At 40.5% G+C, this 26,620-nt stretch overlaps 2 protein-coding genes across 2 annotated transcripts in view; both read right to left on the bottom strand.

The window, feature by feature from the left end:
* STT3B (STT3 oligosaccharyltransferase complex catalytic subunit B) overlaps positions 1–1,806 on the bottom strand; it is a 53,629-nt gene extending 51,823 nt beyond the window's left edge. The window contains exon 1 of the mRNA XM_071735447.1: positions 1,295–1,806. Coding sequence (XP_071591548.1) covers positions 1,295–1,575 — 281 coding nt within the window. The 5' untranslated portion in view covers positions 1,576–1,806. The remainder of the gene's footprint in view (positions 1–1,294) is intronic.
* The window catches only part of TGFBR2 (transforming growth factor beta receptor 2), a 318,252-nt gene continuing 291,818 nt past the window's right edge, over positions 187–26,620 (bottom strand). Inside the window, exon 6 of the mRNA XM_071735448.1 lies at positions 187–254. Within this exon, the coding sequence (XP_071591549.1) occupies positions 202–254 (53 nt within the window). The 3' untranslated portion in view covers positions 187–201. The remainder of the gene's footprint in view (positions 255–26,620) is intronic.

A 26,620-nucleotide genomic window follows, 5' to 3' on the forward strand; every position in this document is an offset into this window, starting at 1 on the left:
TAAGTTTACCACAGAGTATCTACCATGCATTTCTAAACGAAGTATCACCTTCCTTCACGAGATTAACAATAAGGCATAAAAATTTAAATTAAAACCAAAGAATTCACTGTTCTAAAGTCATCTGCCGCTTATCCTACTTTAAATTCTAAAAAACCTCGCCGATTCCTAGGATGAAATAGACACGGATATAAAAATTCATTATCACGTTCTTGCATTAAAAACTGCCCCACAAGTCCCGTCATCTTTCACTTCGCCTTGCTGCAAGGAACGAGTGCTCACTTCTTGATCTTATACATAAAATGGTTTCAATCCCCTCCAACGGGGAAAAGAACAGACAGCTTCTACAGAAAGGAAAGCAGTCTTCAGAAAAATCAAGATGCGTGGGAAACAGCAAAAGTCCTTGGGCTCAGAAACGCAGCTTTGAAACACCTGGCAGTAAATCAATGTCACCCATTTCACTGTAATCCCTCAAGTCACTTTTATGAAGATTACTTCCTGCAGTGCATTCCTCCCCTCTTCTCTCTCTCTCTCCCTCCCCCCCCTCCCTCCCCGGACGACAAGGGCTCTAGGAAAGACCACTCCGAGAAGCCGCACCGCACAGACCAACGCCGCCAAAGAAGGACCCGAGCACCGATAACGTTTAGTGCAACTGTTTCCCTACGAGGGCGGTCGCCGGAGCCCCTGATCCTGCCCGGCACCCCGCCTCCCCGCCAGCGACACAACTTTCCCCGTGCCCCTTATGAGGGCGGCGGAGAGTCCCTGCCGCAACTCCACCGCGTCCAGCCCGCACAGCTCTGCCGGATCTGGAGGAACAGCCGTCTCCTCGGCCCCGAGCTCTCCGCCGCTGCGGTCCCTCTCGCCCTACGGGGACACCAAAGTGCCCGGCACCGCCGTTCGCTTCCGGCGCTTCCACTCCCTCTCCCCCGCCGGTCCCTCACGCCTGTCCCCGCGCACCGCGACCCCTCGGGCTCCCTCCAATCTGCCCGTCCCGTCTGCGCTTCCACCCCTCCCCACTTCCCTCCCCGGGTGGCCGCGGCTCTCGGCTCCCTCCGCCCGGCCGAACGGGCAGGGCGCAAGTTCGCGAAGTGACGGGGCCGGGGGGCGGGGGCCTCCCGCCGTCCCCGCAGCCGCGGCAGGGGAATCCTGCGGGGCGCACCGCCACCCCCCCCCCCCCCTCTCCCCGCCACCTCTACCGCCGGGGCTCACGGCGTGGCGCCCGCCCGAGGAGCGCCCCGTGAGGGGGCGGCTTTCCCGCCTCCCCGTCCCGTCCCGTCCGGCAGCGACGGGGTCTCACCAGGGGTCAAACTCGTGGATGATGCTCTCGAAGCGGATGACGGCGAAGAGCCGGGAGCTGAAGCCGGCCAGCCAGGCCAGGAAGAGGATGGTGAAAGAGAGGAGCGACTGCCAGCCCGCCGGCTGCGACAGGCCCCCCGACAGGCCGCCTCCGCCCGCCGGGGGGCCGCCGGCAGCCGCCGCCGCCGTGCCGCCGCCCCCCGACCCGGTTCGGCTGTTGAGCAGCGCCACGGAGTTGGCGGCGGGTTTGTGCTTGTTGTCGGGGGCCGAGTGCTCCGCCATGTTGTACCCGGGGCTCCCTCGCAGCCTCTCCGCCTGGCGCGTGCGGGGAGGAGGCGGAGGACGAGGGGTGGGGGAGGGAGGGAGGGAGCGGGAGGAAGGGCAGGGGGAGGAGGGAGGCTCGGCAGGGGAGAGGCGGAGCCCGCCCGCTCCCTCAGCGCTCCTCACTCGCTCCCCGCCGCCGCCGCCTCCTCGCTCAGCCGGGCTCTGCCTCCCGCCGCCGCCGTTACCATCCCAGTGCGGCGCGGGGCGGGCGGAAGGGGCTGGGAATGGGGGTGTGAGGTGGGGGGGGGGTGGCGGGGTGGAAAGGGGGAGCCGGTGCGGCGCGCGAGCTCGGGGGGGAGGGGCCAATGACGGGGAGGGGGCGGAGCCGGGAAGCCGAGGGCCGGGCTCGAGCTCGAGGCGGGCGAGCGGGAGAGGAGGAGGGGCCGGCGGGGACCGCGGGAGGGGAGCGGGCTCCGCACCCGCGCAGGGATGGAGGCGGGAGGGCGGGCTTGAGGGGTCGCGGGTCGGGTCCTTCCACCGGCGAGAGGTTTGACATTGCCGCCCTCCAGTGCGGGAGGAGTTACGGGAGGAGGGGAGGAGCTACGGGTGGAGGGGAGGGGCTTCGGGTGGAGGGGAGGAGCTCCGTGGGGAAGGCGGGGATGGCGGGTGGGAGGTGCCGGTTCCCGCGGCAGCCCCTGGGACGGGAGCTGCGTGAGGGCCTGTCACAGAGCGACAGGTATTGAGGAGGGGGCGGGGATAGGCCAGGCAGCCAATGGGAGCTGCGGGGATAAAGGCGTGGCGGCGCGTGTAGGGGAGGCTGCTCTCGCCTGTAGCCATTGGTGGGATACGGGGGAAAAAAAACCCAAAAAACCAACAAAGCAACCGGTGTAGCCGTGAGTGGCAGCCGCTCGCTTCAATCGGATCCTTCAGACGCTGCGATCCGCCGTGGCGGCCACCGGCGCCTGGCAAGGGCGCTGCGGTGCCTGGGGGCCCGCGGGGCGGCTCCGCTCCCTTCCCCTCCCGGCATGCTCCTGGCGCCGCGGAGCCTGCCGGGAGTCGTAGTCCGTGGGGCGGGGGCGTGCCCCAGCCCCTGAGCCCGCCTGGGGCTGCAACGGTTGTAGCGGCTCCGGCGGCCTCTGCCTCAGGGAGGGCTGGGGGGGAGAGTGCGGGTTCGTGGCGCCCCTGGCGGTGGGAAGGGAAGGGAGGAGAGGAGAAGGGAGGTTTGTGTGGCAGCCGCGGCGCCGGCCGTCCCCAGGGAGCTCTTGTTGGTGTCACTCGCTCCCCTGAAGGGGCCCTAGGCTGGCGCTGAGCCCTGGGGCCGCTTGCTTCGCAAGCCGTGGAGGCTGCTCTTGTTTGTTTCATCGTGTGAACGGACTCTTTGATGCTGTGGCTCCTCGCTTGGGGCTTACGTATCTTTTGATTCGTTTGCTTCAAATGTTCAGTCACCCCCGTGGAAATCGTGTTGGCTGTAGCCAGCCGTGTGCCAGAGCTTGACCATCAGGCAGCAAACAAGAGTAGCTGGAGGCAAGGCCTGGCCTGAGTCCGGGAGAGCTTGCAGCTCCCGTACCTGCCTCTGGTAAGAGCACTTCCAGTCTGGTGCAGAAGCAAACCAGAAACTCTGGGCTGGTGGGAGGTTTTTTGTTTGTTTTTTGCTTTGTGTTTTTTTTTTTTTTTTTTTTTTTTTAATGAATCAATGAATCATAGTATAGAATCACCATGGTTGGCAAGGACCTTAAAGAGCATTGAGTACAACCATCAGTCCTACACCCCCTTAACCACTAAATCATCTCCCAAGGCACCACATCTGCCTGTTTTTTGAATACCTCCAGGGATGGTGACTCCACCACCTCCCTTGGCAACCTGTTCCAGTGCTTCACCATTCTTCCAGTTAAGAAATTTTTCTTAATCTCTAACCTGAACCTGCCCTGGCAGGACTTGAACCCATTACTTCTTGTCCTGTCACTGGGGAGAAGAAGGGAACACCCACCTTACCACAGCCTGCTTCCAAGTAGTTGTAGAGGGCAACAAGGTCTCCCCTCAACCTCCTCTTTTTCTAGAGGTCTCCTTGTAAGACCTGTGTTCCTATTTGTGGAGTTTTCATAATGAAACGCTTCTTGAGAATCTTGTAACTTCCCCAAATGTTTCACTTGCAGTTATAAGGAGAATGTGAAGAAGATGGAAAGCTAGTGAAGTTTTGCAACCATGCTTTTTCAATGGTTCTCTTGACCTTCGTTCTACTCTTGAGACAGCAAGAGAATGCCTTTCTTTAGAAAAAGTTACAGGTAATAAGCATAGGCAGTATAAAAATATATGGTTGTTTTCACTGTTTAAACCAACAACTCATTTTGTGACTTTTATGTTGAACTTTATTTTTAAAATTGAATAGCTCGGACTTTCTTGTCTGAGATCCAGGCTTTCATTTTCAGACACAAACACGGGTTTTCCAAGGTCCTGAAGATTTGTAGTTCAGTTTCACTAATATTAATGGGGACTACACTGGGCCTTAGATGACTAATATAATTCTAATTAGTCCTTGTTACATTCCCTATTTTTATTTACTTTGCAGAGGAAGAAACCAGTACGCTTCTTTGTAAGCAAAGTGGAAGCCTTTCTATTAAAGTTGTTCTTTTAGTGGGAAGTTCTGTTGAAGAATTTGTAGAGAATGTAACTTTTTCCTCAGTCCTTGTATTAGTCAACAGCTGTGACTTGAGCACCAGGTTTGAAAGCAGAGTTACTGTGTTTTAAACTGTGTGTGTTTTAGGATGAGCATTTTAATATTTTTATAGGGAATATTTTTAATATTCCCTTGCTACTAAAGGACTCCATTTTACATCCGCTTTTAGAATAAGGTTTAGAAAAACTTAAAGAAAATTTTGAGGTTCAGTTTTGGTGAATCGTGTCTCTTAAAAGACTGTATTTTGTTTGGTGGGTTTTTTATTTGTTTGGTTCTTTCTTTGTTTTCCTAACACCATGTTCTTTCTAATCCCTGGTAAAATAGGCCAATAATATGTTCATGATAAACAAAGTTAGACATTTGCTCCTTTTCTGGTTGTGTCAGTGAGGCTTTTTTAATGAGCTGACCAACTGGCATTTCAAGTGAAGGATTTTTTTTTTTTAATTGGCTCCTGAACAAAGAGCAAATGTGACTAGAAATACACAACTATCAAATGTTTTCTAAAATGCATTGACTGATTTTTGCAACAGGCTCAACCCTGGTGTACTTTTATGAAATGACCATTTTCTCAGCTGGGATCTTGTATTTTGATAGCAGCAGTTCAAGCTTAGGAATGCAGTAGAGGAGCTGCTTTAAATGGTAGTGTTGCATATAAAATACTTTTGTCTTTCCTTCTCTTCCCTCAACCATTTTTCCAGATGCTAAGCAGCCAAAAAGGATGGATGATGCATATCAGCTGGAAAAAATAAGTGTATATCATAACTTCTTTTTATATAAAATTTAGTATCAGTGTTAACATTACTTGATTGGGAATCTGGTTCACTTAAAAATTATTGCAGAACATGGTGTGGATAAGGTTTTTTGGTGTTTACTTTAAATTTCAGTGCTTTAACTTTTACATCCAACAAGGAGGATATATCATTCTAACTATAGTGACAGAGTTAAATCAGACAATTTTTTGAGCATAGACAAGCCCAGGCAGAACGTGATTTATTTGAATGCTGACTAATGGTAAAGTGTTTCCTTGTCATTGGTAATAAATGATATTGTTGACTATTTTCAAACCAAAGTCTGTACTGCTGAATACCTCAGCGCATGGGAAATGAAATTTAGTGGTAGCAAAGGCACGGTTCTAGTAAAAGCTTTTATTAATTCTTTGTAAGTTTATTGTTTGAATTTTTGTATGAAACCATATTTAGCAGCCTTACAATAAAATTGATCCAAGGAACACACACAGGTGGAAATTCATAGGCTCCTGTAGGTAGATGGAAGGATTCAGTGGTATTGATGCTGCCATGACTGCAGTGGAAAGTACATTTCTGTAGAGGAGAGGCAAAACGTATTCAGAAGGCTGCATTCAACCCCTACTAATAGCTTGATGAGGAAGGAGATTTCAATCTTTCAATTTTTATTCATTTTTTAAATTACATTCTTCCCCATCCTACCTTTTTGTGTTTCTCTGTTAGTTTCAATGTAATTTGGTTTGGTTTGTTCCATTCTGTGTGGTGGCATTTTCTTTGAATACAAAACCCAACAAAAATGTCCACGTTAGGACTTGACTTTGTGTAGTGATCACAAACCATTCTGCATATTGAAAATCAGTGTCCTGTTCTAAGTATGCAAAATAATAGCCAAAGGTCTTAAGGAAAGAAAAATAATTTTCAAGCTTCCTTAATAATGGAATTATTCAGGTCATAATGCCAAATCCTGAATTCATGTTACAGTTGTAAAAACCAGAGCATCTTAAAAGTTGTGGAGCTGCATACAGGAAGATGTCAGAGAGCTCATCATTCCTCAGCACAGCTACCATATGTCCCTGATGTTCAGTCTGCTACTGAAAGAATATCAAACAAAATTTGTGCTAAAAAGACTACGCATGGACACATGCAGGTAATAAATTATTAATCAGAAGTACCAACTCATGGTTGTTGGGAGCAACTTGTTTTTAAACAAGCTTTATTGGAATGTTTCAGCAGTGTTTATTAACGGGAGTATATAGTTTAATAAGACATTTGAAGAGCAGTTCAAGTTTAAGGTGAATAAACACAACAAACAGTCCTTCCAACTTTGTTGTCCTGCCTATGAACAAGTTCATAAGCTTAGTATTAGGGTTTTTTTTGAGGGTGACTTTAGAAATTAATGATACAATCCTTCCTGAACTGAAGGATATTAATGTAAGTAGCACAGTTGAGCATATCTTGATCTGGTGGAGGATCCTTGATTTCAGCTATGTGTTCAAGATGATCATTGTTCACAAATGTATGGCAATGTTTAAACAAGAGAAAACCTAAGACTATTGTACATTATTATACTTAAGAATCTGAATTTTAATGCATTTAAAAAATAACTATTAGTCTCTAAATCTACAAAATGGTCTGGGTTTAAAATAACTTGAAAATTTAATTAAGCAGGTGCAACCCTTCGTGGATACATATAATTCACTTAAGCCAGTTGTAAACTGATACAAGATTGTCTGCAAAGAGCTTTGCACCTGTGTAACTATAATGAGGTTTTTAATTGATTTGAATTAAAATGACACAACTGTTGTGTTTTGACAAGGCCTTCATCTAGCATGTAATTCAATAAAAGTAGAAACTTGACTTACTCTTGGAGGTGTTCTTTCTACTGGTGATTTCTCCTCTTCTTTTCTAATAATTTAATCACGTGTTGATGCTCCTTCTCCACTTTTGCTGTTTTAATTATCCTACTTAATTTCCATTTCCCATAACCAGCACAGTGGTAAAAATCACTTCGTTTTACATACACACGCCTGCCAGAAAGCACAATTCTTTTTGCTCTTCCTACCCAATCCTAGCATATTCCTCTGCTGCTTTTTTATCAACTTTGTCTTCACTTCTTGTGAAGAAATGGGCCTTTTCCCCTCTGATGGGCTTGTACCAGCTCTTCAGAGTCCTTATCCCTTGTTAGAAAAACTGAGGGAGAGGCGCCCAATGGGCCTGTATTTAAACAAATAAAAAACCCCAACAAAACAGAGCCAAAACAAACATACTTAAAATTATACATGTGTATATTTTTACCAATATGCGTAAGTGCTGTGCATTTTTAAAAACCTCTAGATCTCTGAAGTACCTTTCTTGAAGTGCTGTGTTTTGTCACCTCTAGTGTTTGCAAGCACCTTACCCAGAGCTTTGTTGTTTTTGGCAAATGCTGCAGCCAAGAGTTTTTTCAAAATTTTCATTTTCTTCCTTCTGGAAAAAAGAATGTGCTGCCTTGGGGATGATTAGCAAAAAATAAAGTAAAAATTTTTAAAAAATCCCAAACATTTTCATTAGGGACATCACTAAATGGCCCATTGAATAGCTGAGGAGTGATGTTTAACATGTAAATGCTGTGTCCACAGAATTTGCAGATACTGGGCCTTATTAAAATGTTATGTTGGAACAGCAAACCTGCTAAGGGAACCAGCTAGGGGGTAGAGCCAAACTCTGGGGAGTGCAGTGAAAGATATATAAATTTTAAATGTGTGGGATCTGCTACTGCTTAGTTGGAATTAAGGTGAATTTTGTTACTAGATCGAAGTGAAAGGGGAGAGCAGAATACAGGAAGGTGGCATTCTGCCATTAGCTGTAACACCAGCTGCGTGTTACAACAGTGGAGTAAGATGTGTGGAAACAGCAAGGAACAGAGGTACAAAAAGGAAAGAAAATTATTATTTGTTTATGTTATTTAAAGCCTTATGAAATCATTGGGAGTATTTTGTTGGTAGGATTTTGATCACCCCTGAGCTGTGTTTTCTTTCTTTGCCTTTCTCACCAGAATATTCATTCCATGCAATTCCTCGTAGTAATTGAATGTAGGGGAAGGGGGTATTCTTTGCACAGTGTCTGTAGACTATTGCCACAGTTCATCAAAACTTAACTCTTCTGATTTTAGTTTGGTTGATAAATTTGAGCAAGTTGTTTAAGTTAGATAGTTCTACAGTATCAAAGATACCTGAGTGCATTAACTAGTTCAGTAGGGAAAAAGTCGAAATTTTAGAGTATCAGTGAATAATTCCTCATGCCTGGAAACTTCTCTGCAAGTATCATGCAGTGTTTTTGCATAACTGGATTTGTAGTCTAAATATGCATAGCATTGAGGAAATAGAAGTTTACAAAGCATTATTTTTGTTGCTTTTCTGTTGAAAGCAACTCAGACTAGTTGTCCTCATGCTGTCTTCTTGATTACTTGTAGATAATCTTTTAGTCAACTGCTGCATTCATAACTGCGTCAGAATTGCAAAAGAGTCACAGTAATTTTGTTGTAGAATTAACTGTGCCAAAAGATGCAATGCAATACAAAACAAGAGCTTATGGGTGATTTGGGATAGTGTAATTTCAACTAATCCTTACATATAGATTTGGAGTGAGGACATTATTGAAAAGAGAATTCAGCAATGACTACTTTCTGACTTGATTTTATTATTTTTTTGGGTTTGGCTGATGCAGTGGCATCAAATGATTAGAGGTTTCAGAAGCTGAAAAACTTCTGTATTGTAGAAAAATTATTTAGAGGCTTTTAATGGTTTCCGTCCACATGTGTACTAAGACACCATGTTCTGTGATATCTAATATGTAGGTCGTCAGTTCTTACCACAGGAATCTCTAGCTGCAAATGACTGTAGCACTTGAATCCCAGATTCTTTGTTACACAGTTATATTTCTGGCATGTGTTTCTGATACTTAAAAAAAAATTATTTAATTTTTTTAAATTTTTTTTTTGTAGAAGTATCTGGAACAATGAAATTTAATGTTTAAAATCCTATCCTGAGGAAATTGATCATATAATTATTAATCCTTACTGCTTTTTTTTATTTTTTTTTTTTTTTTTTTTTTCCTGTATCCCTCCCTCTATTTTTGTTCTGCTTATATAGGTCTGAGGATACTGAAATGCCTACTGATACTGTATGCCAGTTACTGATATGTGCTCCCAGAATAAAAAGTTGGTATTTCAACTTCATTTCCTATAAGATAATTTTTAATTGATAAAGGAAAGGAGCCACATAAATTGAGGCAAAAATAAACATAGTTTTCTTATTTGCCTATGAGAAGTGCTGCTGCAAAAACAGGACCAGAGAACAGACTCTCCTGCCAAAGCACCCCAAACAACATTTAAAGCAGATACTTGCTGGACTTACTGGGCAGGTTATATGACTGTTCCATGCTCTGTTTTTCTTCCTTGATGTTGCAGTCAGCTGAAGCAATATGCCCTAATGGAACAAGCCATCTCAGAACTTGGAAAAGCCTCTGTTGTTCCATGGTATGAATTCTGTCCTCTAGAACTTGTGCTTGTTTTTGCCTTTTATGTTCTCTGTCCTGCATTTAAAACATTTTGGGGGTGTTGCATGAAGTTGTGTTTAACATAAAGGTGCAAAAGTGCCTTAAAAATGCTGAGTTAATAACTCTGTTCCCCTAGCACATACATGCAGCCTGCCTGCTTGCTCCCATCCTTCACCTTATTGTTGCTGTGCCTCCTTTTTGCATGGAGCCAAAGTTGCCAAGTTGCCAAGACCTGTGTGGTAACTCTAATCTCAGTATTGCTTTTTTTTCTGAGCTACAAGAGGTGCATATTGGTTTTGCACAATGCATTGCTTTAGCTTCTTTGTGATCACACAGTAGGAACAGCCAAATTGTTAACCTTCAAAATCATGTGGGTGAGAGATGGACAAACCTTCCAGCTGTTCCCTGCACTGATGCCTTGAGTGTGGACCGTTGTGTACAGTATTCCAGCTTCATCCTGAGGGCCTTTCCAGTTCTGTCATCTCCTGTGTCAGACTGGCATTGTTAACGTGGGGCAATGGGGTGCAGATGACATGACACAGCAGGATAGCACCAGCATCCAAACTATACAGCAGCTTCCAATCTGCTCTTGTCCTCTGTCATCTAACAGACACACAATATCATAAAGTGTTTGTCACAGTTTAACGCTGCCCTGGCAGTTAACCGGATGACAGATGCTCTCTATTTATCCCACTCCCCTCCCTGATAAAGAAAGGAGAAAGAATAAGGGAGAGAGACTTATGGGTTGGAAACTAGACAACACAGCTTTAATGAAACAGTAATCATAAAAAGGAAAAATTATTAAATATATACAAATATACAGGAAAATGATACCACGTTCCTCTTCCCTTTCCCCTAATAACTCTCACATCACCACTAAGGCTGCAGGGCAGCCCTGGGAAAGTCCAGGCTGGACTCCTGGGGTCACCAGCAGTCTGGAGCTGGAGGCAGGAACACAGAGATTCAGGCTGGCATGGATCAGGACCACAGGCAGAGGAACAGATGGAATCCTCCCCGGGTGAAGCAAACAGGGACAGGCAGAGGTGAAAGGAAGAAAGAAGAGGGCAGAAGAAGTTTGACCCTTGTGATCCCTCAAACTTATTCCAACTATCATGTGTATGGAGTGGAATACTCTGGTCAATTTTGGTCTGCTCCTCCCTAAAGGAGGGTTGCAGGTGTGAACTCTTTACTCCTTTTCTATTTCCAGAGCACAAGTTGTTCCTCAGACCTGAGCAATGGCCTTGGTTCCAAGGAACATTCTCCAGCCATAACTATCCTCGAGCATTATCAGTCCTACAAGCAGACACTGACTGAAAAACTTACTGTTAATTTCAGCAAGTACAGCTACTTACAGAAGACTTAACTGAAAGCAAAATTACAAGACAGAAAATTAGCTCTATCCTGGCCCAAACCAGGACAAGTTTATCAGCATTAATTTGAGAGAGGTGTGTTTTGTGAGTGTAATTTCAGCCTTTCAAGTGCATGGTACAAAGAGTCTTGTGGCTGCATGAAGATCTCTCATGGAGGACTTCCTCCCCTTCTTCCTTCTTCTCTTCTGACCTTGGTGTTCCTTCTGTTATTTCTAACTTTTTTGTTCCTTCCTCCTCCCTCTAGCTGATGATTTCTTCTCTTTTTTAATATACATTTTCATAAAATGCCACCAACCTGGCTGATGCACCCAACACAGGTTTCCAAGTTTACACAGGCAAGCCGGATAGGGATTGTGACCAAACTACCAGTATCACAGTATGTTTTTTCTGGTTACCATAGTTTTTTACTTTGTTCAGAGGTCTCTTACATAGAATCATAGAATCATAGAATTAGCTGGGTTGGAAGGGAACTCAGAGATCATCAAGTCCAACCCTTGACCCACCGGTGCGGTTGCTAGACCATGGCACTGAGTGCCACATCCAGTCTCTTTTTAAATGTCTCTAGGGATGAAGAATCCACCACCTCACCAGGCAGTCCATTCCATTGCCTGATCACCCTCTCTGTAAAAAAATTCTTTCTGATATCTAGCCTAAATCTCCCCTAGCACAACTTAAGACTGTGTCCTCTTGTCTTAATAATAATATACTTATATATAATAATATATATAATATTATATTATATATATATATATAATATATTCATAATATAATATATATATAATATATATATATATTATATTATATATATATAACAATATATAATAATAATATACTTATCTCTACAATGTCACACATTTAATATCATGCTCAGAGGCTGTACATATTTATGGAGTCACACAACTTTTTCTTTTGAGACAATCTTATTTATTAAACTTGACAATACATTCAGGAATATTTAACATAATGGGCCTCTCTTTTACAGAAAATGCCCCCATTACCTGACTTACAAGGTTCTTTAATTTGCTGAATTAGTTCTACTTACCTCTCCTTCGTGTGACTTCCACTTGAAGCAGAGATACACTCCATGATTTTTGTTGCAGATGGGAAGATTTGTGTGGCAATCCTAGACAATTTTTATCAGGCTTTATTGAATTACTGGCATTTTAATTATTGGACATGGTAATCTTTTCTTATTTCTGCAACAGTTACCCTTTTGGGGAGAAAGGGGACTTACATGACCCTGTGACCTTCTCTTTTTCTTCATGAACTCATTTTGGTAGGTAACAATGAGGAGAAGAGAGCATTCAAATGCTCTTCTAACAGCATTAGAGTAATTTTGTCAAGCTTGGGAAAAATGCAGTGGTATTTCATTGTAGTCCCTTCACCCTACTATGGCCTGTAGCTTAGCGTGCCCTGTCTTAACTGGAGCTGTCAAGTAGAAGTTCTAGGTGGTTTCTCCTAATGTGATAGGAGAAAATTGTTATTAATATAGTCACCACTGGTTCTCACAGCTAGAAACTAGGAAAACTGTTTATATTGAGTATGAAGACTGACCATCTTTTACTTAATTTGTTGTTTAAGTTGGGTTAAATGTATGCTTCTGAGAATCTCTGTAGTTTTATTAGTACTTTCTTTCACCATAATACTATTACATTTTAGAGTATTGTAGAGACTCCTAAAAATTTGGAAGTGCAAGGTCAAACCCTGAGTGCTTTTAGGTGTTCAATTCTGAATCATATTTATTTATGATGGCAAAGAGTTTTATCCGTCCATCATATATTGGAAGAATATAAAGAGTGACAGATCCTCAGTAGGATTAAAAATGAAATATCACTATTTTAGTTGCTCTGTCTCCACATGGTATTATTATCCTTTTACTTACATAGCCAACATCATGACATCTAGTTTCTTGATAAGGAAGCAGAAGCATTCAGCTTCCTAAGCAGTAGTGCAAGGTAGGTCTGAAAGGAATGCATACAGTAAGCTTTTGTCCAGGATGGGAAGTATAATCATAACTTGTTCCACCTGTCATTGCTTGAGAAATGAATACTTCTCAATACAGGCTTTAATTTGGTAACTAGATGTTCTTGTGCTTTATCTTAAGTTCATTTTGGAAGCAGCTCATCATTCCTAACTATTGCTTTTTATTAACTGTTGGAAAGCCACCCTTTTGTATATTGGGAGATTAACTGTAATTAGATTCCATCTCACTAAAGTACTGCTATATAAACCACTTCAACTCTTCTTTAATGGAGAAACTGAATGTGGAAAGGCTTTATGTTAACAAGGAAAGAATATTTAAATTGGCCAGAACAGTGCCTCTTAGTGCATCACCATTGGTATTGCCTTCTTGCCTGTGCTTATGTAGACCTTATTTTCAGGCATCTGCAAGGCTTGAGAAATGCTCTGGAGTTACAGATAATACATTGGTAGCAGAGTTGAGATGCTAAATATTCAAAACAAGCTCGTTAGTGTATGGATGTCACGAGCAGACAAACACTGTGTTTCTACCCATGTATCTAGTGAACTGAATATTTTAAAAATTACAGTTACTTAGGCCTAACTTTTTCTCAGTGGCTGAGCTGGCAGAGCTTTTTCTCGCTGAAGGAACAGGGTCATAGGGACTGCTTCTTTTTTTAACAACACTGGTGATATATTTCACAGTGTGGTCAGTGTATCCCCATCGTGACTGCCTATAAGGAATGTGTAATAGGAAGTCCAGCACCTGTACCCCTAGATTGACTATGGAGAAATAATTCTTCCTTGGAAAACTTTATTCCAAAGGGGATGTAAAAATTGAAAATGACTGAAAACAGCTATTTTGTGGCAATGTTTACACTCTTGGTCTAGTATGGGGTCTCCTACTGTGAACAGGGAGCTGCTCCAGTCCTGTGTGCTGATGAATAAAATTTACATGTAGAGTAAAAGAACTGTAAGAATGTGATAGTGTATAGACTTTTTAAAATGTATGTCCCTAAAACTAATGAAATCTAGGTTTTCTAGGGCTCTGAAGAAGAGTACTGTAGACTGGCAAATATCTTGGTTTGGTGAGAGATGAACTTCTATCCTCAAACCATTAATACTAAATGGTGCTAAGTTTCCTGTCCTTCAGCTGTGTTGCAAGGGCACTGACTGCGATTCCTGAGGCAGAAAGGAAGAAAACTATGATAGCTGTGGAAGACTTTGCTTCAGTTGTAGAGAAATGTTAGAAGTATTTTAAATTCTAAACTTTTTTCCCCTGACTGTGGTGGAAGAAAAAGAAAAATGCCTGTGCCTTAAGGAGCACTGATGAAATCCTAATCAGGTGGCATTCTTGGTGCTTAGCTACCTGGTTAATCTAAGCATCTTGCCTAAAGTAACAGAATTAAGCATTTCTTGCTGTGACTTTTTGAATTCTTTTGAAGATAGAGTTGCTTGGTTTCTGACTGGGCTGAATGATTCTGACTGGACTTGATGATCTCTGAGGTCCCTTCCAACCCAGCCAATTCTATGATTCTATGATTCTATGAATCTGTGAAAGAAGAATGAGGTCTATGAGAGAAGAAAAATCAGTGATTTTCCTGTCAAGGTTTCCATCTAGTTGAGGTTAAATGTTGTCAGAGAGCACTTACTGTGACACATATGTTAAACTTGTGTCTTTTGTGTCATAGTCTTCTTAGAAGCCAGCAAGGTGCTGCTTGCTGCTGACTGCTAATCAGGATCAGAATATCTTTTTTGAGAAGCATGTTGGTTTGGATCAGGAAAGCATCTTTCTTGACAGTATATACTATTTTGACAGTTTTCTAGGTATGTTGTTTCAATTTTTTTTTTCTAGAAAAATGAACAGAAGAGTTATGATTTAAAAAAAAAATAAATTCTGTGCTCCCTCTGGAGATCAGGTTGTGTGAGACATTTGTAGTTTAATTATATGTCTGAATATAACAAAAAGAGGCATGTTTGAGGATTCTCTGTTGCAAGGGATGGGGTTAGGACATTCCTGCAGATTCTGTATGATGGGAGAAAAGTTGCTTGCAAGTTTAGGAGTATTTTTATAAGATCGATTTTTATAAAATCTATTTTGGCATGTTTTATTTGTAGACTGTAATTTAAAAATTGTTGAAATGTCTAAGCCTTAAGTTGAGCATTTAAGCAAGTATTTCTCTGTAGGTATGTGAATAGCCCTATTAAAGTGGATAGAGCTAAACTTATGCTGAAGTGTTTTGGTGAATCAAGTTCCCAGGGAATTTAATGCATGAAAAGAAAAATATATAAAAATAGGTGAGCAGTGTTCCCAGGTTTTGTGGAAATATTGCTCCTTTCTGTATGTTCTTAGTATACATTTCTCTTTAGTGCAATTTTCCTATAAATACATGGTTCAGCAACCCAGATGCAAGAAGTACGCCCTAAATATCTTTCCCCCCACTGCCTTCCTCTCTCCCTCAAAGTTGTATATGGTACGCGTATGATGCTAGATATTGATATTACTGTTTTATTAAGAATGTATAAAATGCTGGACAGTAATAAGATACTTTTCAGTAACTTAAGGGCTGGATCTGTGCACAGAGAAAGCAGCAGACCTCACCTGCCCTCCTGCTCCAGTTCAGTATCATACTAGTCATTGTGCTCAAGGAATTCTATTATCACTCTTCAAACTGAATTAAGCCACTGTTGCCACTGAGAATTATTTGTAATTTTGTTCTGGAAGAATCAGCCCACAGAAATGGGTCTAAAAAAAATTTTTTTTTTTTTTTTTTTTTTTTTGGTGACAGGGATGTATATGCTCTCCAGAAGGTACATGGCATGTATCCTGAGGGAAGAGACCATGTGAGAAACCCAAAGTTACTCAAGGCTCACCCAACTGTAGCTGATAGGCATAGCCAGTGTACAGCCCAGTTACTACTCTTTCTGTCCTGTTGGAAACTCAGCATGGGTCCAGTAAATGACCTCTCTACAATAGGTGTGCAGCTGAGGTGATGCAGAGCATTATCTGCTAATTTTTCCAAGGTAGGATTTACAGGATTTACAGGATTTACATGCTCAAGGAATGTCTCGGACTGTTCTACTTGTTGTGGCAGGGATCAATAACTGAAGCTCCCTCTGTTCAGTCTTTTTTTTTCATGTGGATTTTAGGCGGCTTGAATTGCATGGCAGAGCAGCTTTCTCATAAGTGGCTGTAGGAGAAGCTCAAGGTGATGATGTTAATTTTAGGTATTTTGGTAAATATACCAAATTAGGCTGTGAAGACTCCAGGCCCTGGTGTAATTTCAAGAATTCTCTCTGATGTTATCAATTATTTATTGCTCTAACTTGACTAGTAGATTAAAATCCCAAATTGGGCTTAAATACTTGTTGCATACTCTTAACCTCTATGACTTTGCTGTGTCACTTTGCCCTGAGCATACAAGTTGTGTTAGAGCACAGTCAAGTCTAAACATGTCAGAAAGTGTAATATTTTAGAAGCCTAAGTATAATACAAAACTTGTGAAATGGATCATAAATCTAAACAATTTATTTGATCTGATTGCAGTTTCAGAACATGTAGTGAACTTTTTGGACTTTTCAACCTTATATAATGAAGGACAGAGTTTTCATAAGATGCTGTAATTAATAATCTTCTTGTACTATCTGAATCATGGAATCTAGAGCTAGGAATGACGTACTAGTTACATAGTCCATTGCCTTGCCACTGAGAAATCGTTCTGTATCCTAATCTTTTCCATTGCTTTATGCAACTCATTTTTAAATATTTCTGAAAATAGCAGGATTTTGACCACTTCCCCAGGGAAGTTATTCAATAACTTATTCAAAACTGTTTCATTATATTTTACTTTATATTTAGCATACATAAGTAGGTCGATATAGATACATTCGAACGGGTAGCAATTTCTGGTCTGATTTTTTCTGAGCTACATATAGAGAGAAAAATACTATTTTCCAGTTCAGTGCTCTGTATACCCAAGTGCCTCAACAAATATTGAGGTTTTGCAATTATGTTTTCATTTCTATTTCATTACAGTGAGGCTGTGCCACCCTTTCTCTTATCCTATATACTATAGGAAAAAATTCTTTTGAATACATCCTGATTTAAAAAAAAAAAAAAAGCTTCTCCTATTGCCATGATTTCTTATGGCAGCCGTTTAAGGTACTGCTAATTGCAATGGCAGGTAAAAATAATAGTAAGCAAAATTAGATCTGTAAATTATATCTCTTTATTTTAAATTCATGACTATATGTCTTTGTTACTGCCCTTGATAATTGTTACTGCCAAGCACTGTAGGTCTTTATGGGCATTCCTTCTGAACTAACAATGTTATCATTGAAACAAATTGCACAGGTCTTGTTCTTTTAATCTCTCTGAGAGATTAAGGATAATGTAAAGAATAGCATCATATAGGCATAAAAAGCTAACATTCGCTTTCATGTTGTTACAGCCTTTAAGGAAACTGTTACTGTTCTGCTAAAAGATGCAAGAGAAATAATTTTTTGTGGTTTAAAACATAGTACCACATCTATTTGCCCATGAGCACGATGATTCATCACTTCTTTGGGAAAACTTAAGTGATAACAAGGATTTGCTGTGTAAGAGTGTACAATGTGGGGATGATTAATTTAAGTCTCAGAACTGAAAACAGGTCAGTTTAAATAAAGAAGCCTAAAAATACGGCTTGCTAAAGCAGTTAATATCAAAATAAAGACAGTATTAATTTCAATTTAAAAATAGCATATTCGTATCTTTAATATGAGAAGTTTTAAAAGAAAAGCTTTATTCAGTTTTCTGAATAGCTAGAATCTAAATAAACACAGGAATTCCAGTATTTCTAGCCTTAGGAACAGAATAATTCATGGTTACAGTTTGGCAGGTTTAAGTTCCTTAATGAATTGTATCTTAATGAAAAAACATGATTGCCTACAAAGCTTAGTTACACAGTGTGAGTTCTCATGTTTTCCCTCCATATAGGTGCAGGCATTAAGAAACAGACTTGCTCCCCTCCCTTCCCAAACATATTGATGAGACTTATGCCCATGCTAAAATGTTTTAAGTACTTAATGTCTTTAAAAAATGGCCATATCCAACTTATTTTTATACATTCTTTTTAAAGGACTTCAGTTTTATGCAAAGGATATTTTGCTTAAAGAAAGTGAAAACATGAAGTGAGGTAAAAAATGATCCACAAAGAAGTGGGGCTGCCATCTAAGAAGGCTTTTTACTACTTTTGCTTTTTATAAGTTGCTGAGCAAAATAACCAAATGAGCAAATTTGTTGCCCAGGAAGCTAAAAATAGAAATTGTCAAAATTTGTGTGGCATTCCTGAGAAGAACCTCTTGGACTGGGATCAGTTTGTTGCAAGAAATCTTCTCACCAAAGCTTCAGATGACTTAGGAAATGTCACTGGTTAGGAATGTACTGGACAACCAGCACTGGTGGGAGCCAAAACCACTCTGAGCAAATGTCTTTAGATTCTGGAAACATTACTATATTTTCATTAATCAGGTTTCATGCCCAAATAGTCATTTCCAGAAAGTAAAATCTTATTTCCTTCCAAATTTGTCTTTGTCTCTTTCCTGCTCTCATCCTCACTATTTTTTAATTTTTAAAGCTTGATGACTATCTACAGTTGTCTTTCATATCATACATCTCTGCTGAAATCTAGCAATGTAACTCCTCATGATACACTTATGCTGGCTTTAGAATAGCTAGCTTGTATGCCTAGTATAGCCAGACAGAGGACTGAAGCACTTAGGCTGTTTGATATATTTAGGCTTTGACAATCTTTACTGAAACTGGTCCTGCTTTGGGATGTCAGTCACCAAGCAGGTTAATTAAGTCATCTTGAGTATGTACACCCACGCTACGCTGCCCTGTAGAGAGCCAGCACATTGTTTATTCCACTCAAAGCTGCATAGTGTAGAGAAAGGTCAGTATGTCCGGACTCCTGTGGAGGAGAAGAAAGAGATTTGCAACATTTAAGTGGTCTGTGGTGACTTCAAACTGAAAAAATGACAATACAGGAGTTACATCACTATCTTGAGGCTTTGTAGTACTTGTTTTCTCTCTACAACACATGCATAAATAACCAAATTCTGACAGAGGAATGCATTTAGACAAATCCAACCTTCACAGAGAATCTTATGACAGTCTAGAGTATTCAGTCCAACCCTCAAGTCATTTAGCATAAAAGCAGTCAAGTGAACCAATGCCGATGTCTTAAATCACTCAGACCCTCTTTAGATTACTGATCGGAGATTTATTTAACAGGTTTCCATTTGCACAGTACATTTTTATTATCATTGACAGAAAAAGATATTTTTTCAAGCAGGATGTAACAGTATTACAGTGTGTTGCCCTTTGTTCAATATTGTGTTTTATTGTTTTTTCTTAGTAGTAACAGCAATAAAAAATATTTAACATTTTTATAGTACCCCATGTATTGAAAAGAGCTTTGCTGCCAGCAGCTCAAAATCTTCTGTAGAGTAGCTATGTTTAAGAGATAAGCTGAGACAGAAGGTCTTTTAACAGGTAGCCTTTGGAAAGTATCCGTAACTGTGGATCTTTAAATTCCTTGTTGTCCAACTCTAATTTCCAAAGGTTCCCTGCGTGCTTGCCTCTCATGTTACCTTCAATGGGTGAATCAGTTGCTAATCTGAAAACAAGAGCAGAGCAGGAGAATTGACAGGGTGTCTGCATAGGAGTAAGATGTCGTTTCCCTGTAGGTGCATTCTCTCCTTCGGTTTCCTTCTGTTTCATCTCATCCCCAGCATATGCTTCACCCGTCTTGTAGCCACAGTCCCACTGCTGCATAGCTCAGCAGGACAACCTCAGTCTCTAGAGACTCTACAGAGCCACGCTGCTTTCCCTTCTCACTGTTTATCCATCAATCATCTCCATATTCCTGCTTGTTACCTGCTGATTTATCCATGCATTCTCTGTAACTGTAGTCCCTTCGTATCATTCCAGACAGAGAGGGACCTGGGAGTCTGGATTGACAGGAAGCTGAACATGAGCCAGCAGTGTGCCCAGGTAGCCAATGGCATCCTGGCTTGTATCAGGAACAGCGTGGCCAGCAGGTCCAAGGAAGTGATTCTGCCCCTGTACTCAGCGCTGGTGAGGCCACACCTCGAGTCCTGTGTCCAGTTCTGGGCCCCTCAGTTTAGGAAGGAGATTGAGGTCCTGGAGCAGGTCCAAAGGAGGGCAACCAGGCTGGTGAAGGGACTCCAGCACAGATCCTATGAGGAGAGGCTGAGGGAGCTGGGGCTGTTCAGCCTGGAGAAGAGGAGGCTCAGAGGAGACCTCATCACTCTCTACAACTCCCTGAAAGGAGGGTGTAGCCAGGTGGGGGTTGGTCTCTTTTCCCAGGCAACTCTCAGCAAGACAAGAGGGCACGGTCTCAAGTTGTGCCAGGGGAGGTTTAGGTTGGACATTAAAAAGAATTTCTTTACTGAGAGGGTGATCAAGCATTGGAATGGGCTGCCCCGGGAAGTGGTGGATTCTCTGTCCCTGGATATATTTAAAAAGAGACTGGATGTGGCACTCAGTGCCATGGTCTGGGAACTGCAGTGGTAGTGGATCAAGGGTTGGACTTGATGATCTCTGAGGTCCCTTCCAACCCAGCCAATTCTATGATTCTATGATTCTGTGATCCTTCTGTTCTTACATTCCTGTGCTTACTTGCAAATGTTATGATAAATCCCCCACTTCCTATACTACCACCTTTTCTCTGCAGGAGTTCACATTTGCTTCTGCATTCCTTTCCTCCTACACTTACATTCCCTAACCACACACACACGTTTTCCTTTTTCCAATCAATGGTAAGATTTAACTGCTTAAATAAAACCACAGTAAAAATCTATCAGTGTATTTGTGATTATGTAGAATCACAGAATGATGATCCAGAATAAAAATACCATTGTCTTTTATCCATTTTATGATAACTTTTGTAAAAGAACTTGTCACAGAAGTATTCCTAGTCCAGGAAAAGAGCATGTGAGACCTTGTGGTTCCTGTACTTGTATTATTTCACAGTGAAAGACAGATGACTTTTATGTATTATATTCAACATACAGTGAATGATGGGTTTGGTTTTTTTTTTTAGGATTTCTGTGAATGCTGCTTATAAAACATTTAATTACATAGGGTAGCATATGAGGGTTTTTATCACTGAGGTTTAATCAAAAACTGGGTAGAAAATAAAATTGAATATATTGAATAAAATGGAATAATTCCTCTTTTTCAACCAGGGGAATTTTTTTTTTTTTTTTAAATAGTTCATCTTTCCAGTGTTGGTTTAAGCAGAAAGTTCTCATCTTAAATGGGATTTTGAACAAAGATCTAATTTAAATATAGATAGAAATGGGCAAGATTTTTTCTTTATTGCGATTTTGTATGTTCCAGGAAAGTCTGCCAGTGCATGTTAATGATTACTTCATGAAAAGTCCAGGCAAATTTCAGTACCTCACTTCTCCAATATTTTTCAGTGCATTTTGAGAGGAGGTTTAGCAGTTTCACAGTTAAAGTTGTAAAGTATTTTTTATTAAAAGCTTTTAATGTTGACTTTCACACAGGAAAATTTTTCTCTTTTAACTTTTGGAGTGCTATTTGTAGTCAAAAGAAGGTACTTGGAAAGACTCAAGTTTAACTGCATTAGCAGATTTTTGATGAAAACCGATAAGAAATTGTTTTCATTTTTACAGCAAAAGACACTGCTTTTTGAAAAGCCATATGAAAATGTCTCATCTGGAGACTTAATATATTCTCTCAACTAAAATGAGAAATTATCAGGGATATTATTAGCACTGGAGCTACTAGAAAAAACTTGAACATCAATTAAAAAAAAAAAGTTTTGCTAAAACTTGCAGGATTAAACAGCACTTCTTACATATTTAGCAGAACCATGCTGCTTTGGAAGCAAGAAAAGAGTAAAAAGCAGAGGGGCTTGCCTATTTTCAGGTGTCACCCTTGGGACTGTAAACCTGCAAAGAGAGGAGGTCTCTGAGCCTATTTAATCCTTTGCTACTGCTGAAAGGAGGATTTCAGATTCTGTTCTCCCCTGCTTTCTCTTCTGCCCTCCCTTCCTTCTACCCCATGGTCCAACCTGTTTTGTACAGACCCTGTTACTTGTTCAGCCACTCATGAGCTGATTCAGCTCATTAAGTCAGCAGAAAATAGTTTTTTTTTTTGCTGAACCAGGCACACTTTTGCAATTTTATTTGTTACATCTGTCATGGAAGGGTCTGCACAAACACATAATGAAAAGACAATTAGAGTCCTGAAAAACAGACAGTATTTTAGAAGTCACAAGGATTTAGATTTGCGCTTAAACCATCACTAGTTCAGGGGCCCAGAAAAAAAACAAAAATAGATTGGAAAATAAAATCAGGATATCCTGATGGGTAACAGCATCCCAGCATCACAGAACAAAACTCTCTGAAGTTCTGCAATTGCTGTCACCTCAGAATAGTTGAGAAGTAGGGTGTTTTTTTCATTTACAAGTGCTGGGATGGTAGCATTTCACAAACGTGGACAGTTCAGGTTAAATTGGCTTCCTCTTCAATTTTAAAGCTGCCACATTTTCCTCCCTGGAGTTGCACTGCTTTTAGCCCCTTGTGTTTTCCAGAAAGTTCAGAAATCACTTGCATTCTCTGCCTTGTTCATAAATGCACCCCTTTACTCCTGTTGGTTTATTCAGTGCTTTCAAATAGGCAAGTTGTGTTTACTTTCTATTGAAAATGATGATATAATGGGTAAAGAAAGATCAGGAATTATTAATAAAGATGCTGAAATCCTAGTTCCATAATGGAAAAATGTGAAGGTGCTAAGCTAAGCATTACTACAACTCCATTACAACTTTTTAGCTTGTCTACCCCTGTAATAACTCTGGTAGCATGAATAGTGTTTCAGACCTAATTAATGACAATAATGAAATGGCTTTGTTTTTTTGGTCCCAAGTAAGATTTTCTTCTATTCTTTCAAGTAGGAGAAAACCCTGTATCAGTCTTGATTTTTTTGAAGCATGGTTGCTGCTAAATCAACATGTACTTCATTTCTGCATCTATACAAAGACATCAGTGAAATACAATCTGAAAATAGTAAGCCTCCCAAAAGGTCTAAATTAGACATAACATCCTTGTAGGTGCACGTGTTCAAAAGTAGACTATTTTAAGACCTACGTTTTAATCTAAATGTGTTTGCTATTAGCAACAGAGGTCATGCGTTCACAGGTTATCCTTAGCTACTGACATTGATGAAAACAGGATTTGAACCAGGTTCAGCATCTTTTAGCCTGTTTTTTGCCTTCTTTTCCACCTCTACGTACTCTCTGAGTAGCAACAACTACAACCCATCTACAGTGGTACAATGCTCATTACTGAATATGTCATGAGGCACTTGAGAAAGTATCTCTTTGTAAGGAAAATCTATTTATAATGCCTGGTATTTAAATTTAAATGTATATTCTTATGTTACACCTCCTAAGGAAAAGGAAATCTTATCTCAGGGAATGAAGTCTTATGCACAGCCCAAATATGAGTATCTGTAATAGCATTTGTTCTATAGTCCATAAAATCACAGAAGTAAAGTGATGCACAGTAGGATGCCAATGGTAAGTTAGATGAATTTACAACAAACTAACTGGTGCATAATTTAACTCCAGTATCAATAGTACTATAGAGTCATGTAGTTCCTTCCTTTCTAGAAATAAGATATTGAACATCCATAAAGCAGAAAGGTCAGTAATGCCATTTGCCCCATTGGCCTTGTAATACCATAGAAGAAATAGATTGAGTAGATATTGGCAACCATGGATTACATAGATTACATAAATGGAAGAAAGAACTCAAAACTCTTGGGGTTTTGTTGTTGTTTTTGGGTTTTTTTTGGGGGGGGGTTGATTGTTTTTTGTGGTTTTGTTTTTGTTTTGTCCTTTTTGCTTTCAGCAGTTTAGCTTGGAATGAAAAAAAAATGAGAAAAGGAATCTCCTTTCTTTCTGTGTCAATAGTTCAGAGCTCTTTGATTATAAATCTTAACCTTGGACTAAATGACTTCCAATATGGTTGGAGGTTTCTAAAATATTTGTGCAAGACCAGCTAAACACCAATCACAGAGGAAGGAGTTTTCTATGTGAGAAGTATACAAGGAGCTCACTTGAGCATAGTCACAAGAAGACTTGTTTGAGAGATGTTAGTAAATCTTGTCTTTCAGTATGCAGACCCAGAGTCACTGTGATTAGTTTTGCCTTTGCAGATGACCAACCTATGGTCCAACTGTTTTTAGAAATATTTTCTTGCCATTAATTTAGCAGTCACTTTTCTTTTGACGGGGGGGGGGGGGATTTCCTCATTTCAGAACTTAAAAGTTATCTACACATCAACTAATGAAAATTAATGTGAGTTAACTACAAATGTGACTTAGAAACAAATCAGTCATTACAATGTCCATTACAACCCCCGAGGACCTTCTTATCCAGAATTCAAGTGGTCCTAATTTAATTTAATTTACTTCTACAGTGAAGTTAGATCATTCAAATGTAATTCTAAAGAAGAGCATCCACATTAGGGCTTAATGTAGTTTTACAGATTCTCTTTAAAGTAACATTTTTAGTTAATTCATTTTCCTGATTGTCTCCATATAAATGAATCCCCAATCCCACAAGTGTTTTTAGTTCTGGCTAATCCTTGACACTTCCTAACAAGGGACTGCATGATCCAGATAGTGTCTAATAGCAGTTGCTGAGCTGAAAAACATCCAGTAGCCAGTCTGTGCTGTCTCTGGTAAGACTTGGTCTCAGACTATCCAGTTTTACCAACTACCAGGGTAGTTGTAAGACCTAGACAACAGATTTTTGTTCCCCCAAATCAGGTAGCTGATCTATTAGCCAAGCTAAAAAGGTTGTAAGCTGGTCTGCAGGTCTTTTTTTAGGTGCTTTGCATAGAATATGCCATTATATATTTCTCCAAGAGGACTTAATACTGATAGAAAATGATATAATTTGAGCTTTGGTGTTAAACCAAATCTGAATTTTTATGCATCTCTCTCTTTTTTTTTTTTTTTTTTTTTTTTTTTTTTTAATTTTTTTTAGTGGAGCTTTAAAGTAAAAACACATTGATGAAGTACAGATAACAAAGACTCTGTAGAAGTAGAATGGTCCTTATAGTATGTAGAGATATGAATTTATGAATTTCAGCCTTCTGTATGATTGATGCTACAGTGCATGGGTCCTTGATTGTTTGGGTTCAGGAACTGAAAGTAATGAAGTGGGCTGACAGATGCATCGTTCATTTATCTAAAATTGGCTATGGAAACAATGCTCTTAACCATACTGGTCTTTTGAGCTGCCAAATTCAGAATGGATTTTTGAATAAAATAACTTTTGGATCCTGTGAACTATATTGATCAGATCTCCACTAACTACTGAGGGAGTGAGGACATCTAACTCACATGTAGAGCCCTATGTTCAGATGTCTTAATCCAGAGGTAATTCCCATCCTCATAGCTTTTTACTAAGATTCAAATACAGTTTTTAATCTCTGGACCTGTGTCCAAACTATAACATGATCATACACACTAAATCCAACACAAGAGCTCTTGGCCTTGGGTAGGAAGTGCCCTGGCCGCAAGACCAAATGATCACACTCATGTGGCTAGGTTAGAGTCCTCTGAAATTTTTTTTGTGATCTAGCTTTGTTCTGCTGACTTCATGCCAAATGGCTATGATGGGTATTGATGATCCATTTTTTTTGGAAACTATGGTTATGTGCCCACAGTTAAGGTGCTATGTGACCTGGTGGTACACAGAACTACAGCCCTATATCCCAGTGAAATAGGAATATAGGCATCTCCTCTTGTGGGGAAAAAAGAAAAAAAAATTTTTTCGAAAGGTTCTGCTAATCCATTTCTATTTTAGATCTCAGTGAAAAGAAGGCAATTTCAGTGGCTAGGTACTTGCTGCCCTTGTTCTGTTCACCCTATAGTAGTGCAATAGTATCATTATGACTTTTTCCTTCAATACCAGGTATTCCAAGAAAGATTTCCTATCCATGTATTTAAAAAGCCTGTCAAACCTTAGCTTCTGAGCTGTGATAAATCATAGCCTGAGGTGGTCTGTTTGGAAAATGAGAAGATACTGAATAAAGAAAATGCCAAAATTTCCCTCTCCATAGGGATTGCCAGTTTTATTGCCCCAGTGAAAACCACATTTCACTAAATTTAGAGCTGCAGCAGAGCTCGAGATAATGCATTTAATGTATGCTTTGGGCAGTGAAGTTGAAACTATTTTCAAGTAATTTTCTTCAGTGTTGGATGCAGCCATCCTGTGAGTTTCCTGATAATTTTTTTTTTTCAGAACAGCTAGTGATACTCTTTCAAAGCAGCCAAAATTCTCCATGAAGAAGGTGTATCATCATTTCATGTAGTGTCATGTTTTATCACTACCTGGTAATATAATGTCACAGTATGATAGCACATGCACTTCAAAGATAGGGTTTTTTACCCGTTCTGTTCTCATGTCAAACACTGTTAAATAACGTAGAGGCTTTTCAATATTTCCCCCCCAAGCATCTTAACTCCACCAAACAAAAGAAAGTTCGAAATTGATTGGATGGCAAAAAACCCAGACATGTTCTCCCTACAAAAATGAAGGTGTAGATATTGTGTACTTATACAAGGCAACAGAAGGATGCAAACAATACAGGAAGTGAAGATATGTGAAACAGAACAAAATTCTATGACAAATATGGTTTATTTTCTTGATATATTGTTAACTTCACAG

This window comes from Heliangelus exortis, chromosome 2, assembly GCF_036169615.1.
Source record: "Heliangelus exortis chromosome 2, bHelExo1.hap1, whole genome shotgun sequence".
In the NCBI taxonomy this organism is placed as follows: domain Eukaryota; kingdom Metazoa; phylum Chordata; class Aves; order Apodiformes; family Trochilidae; genus Heliangelus; species Heliangelus exortis.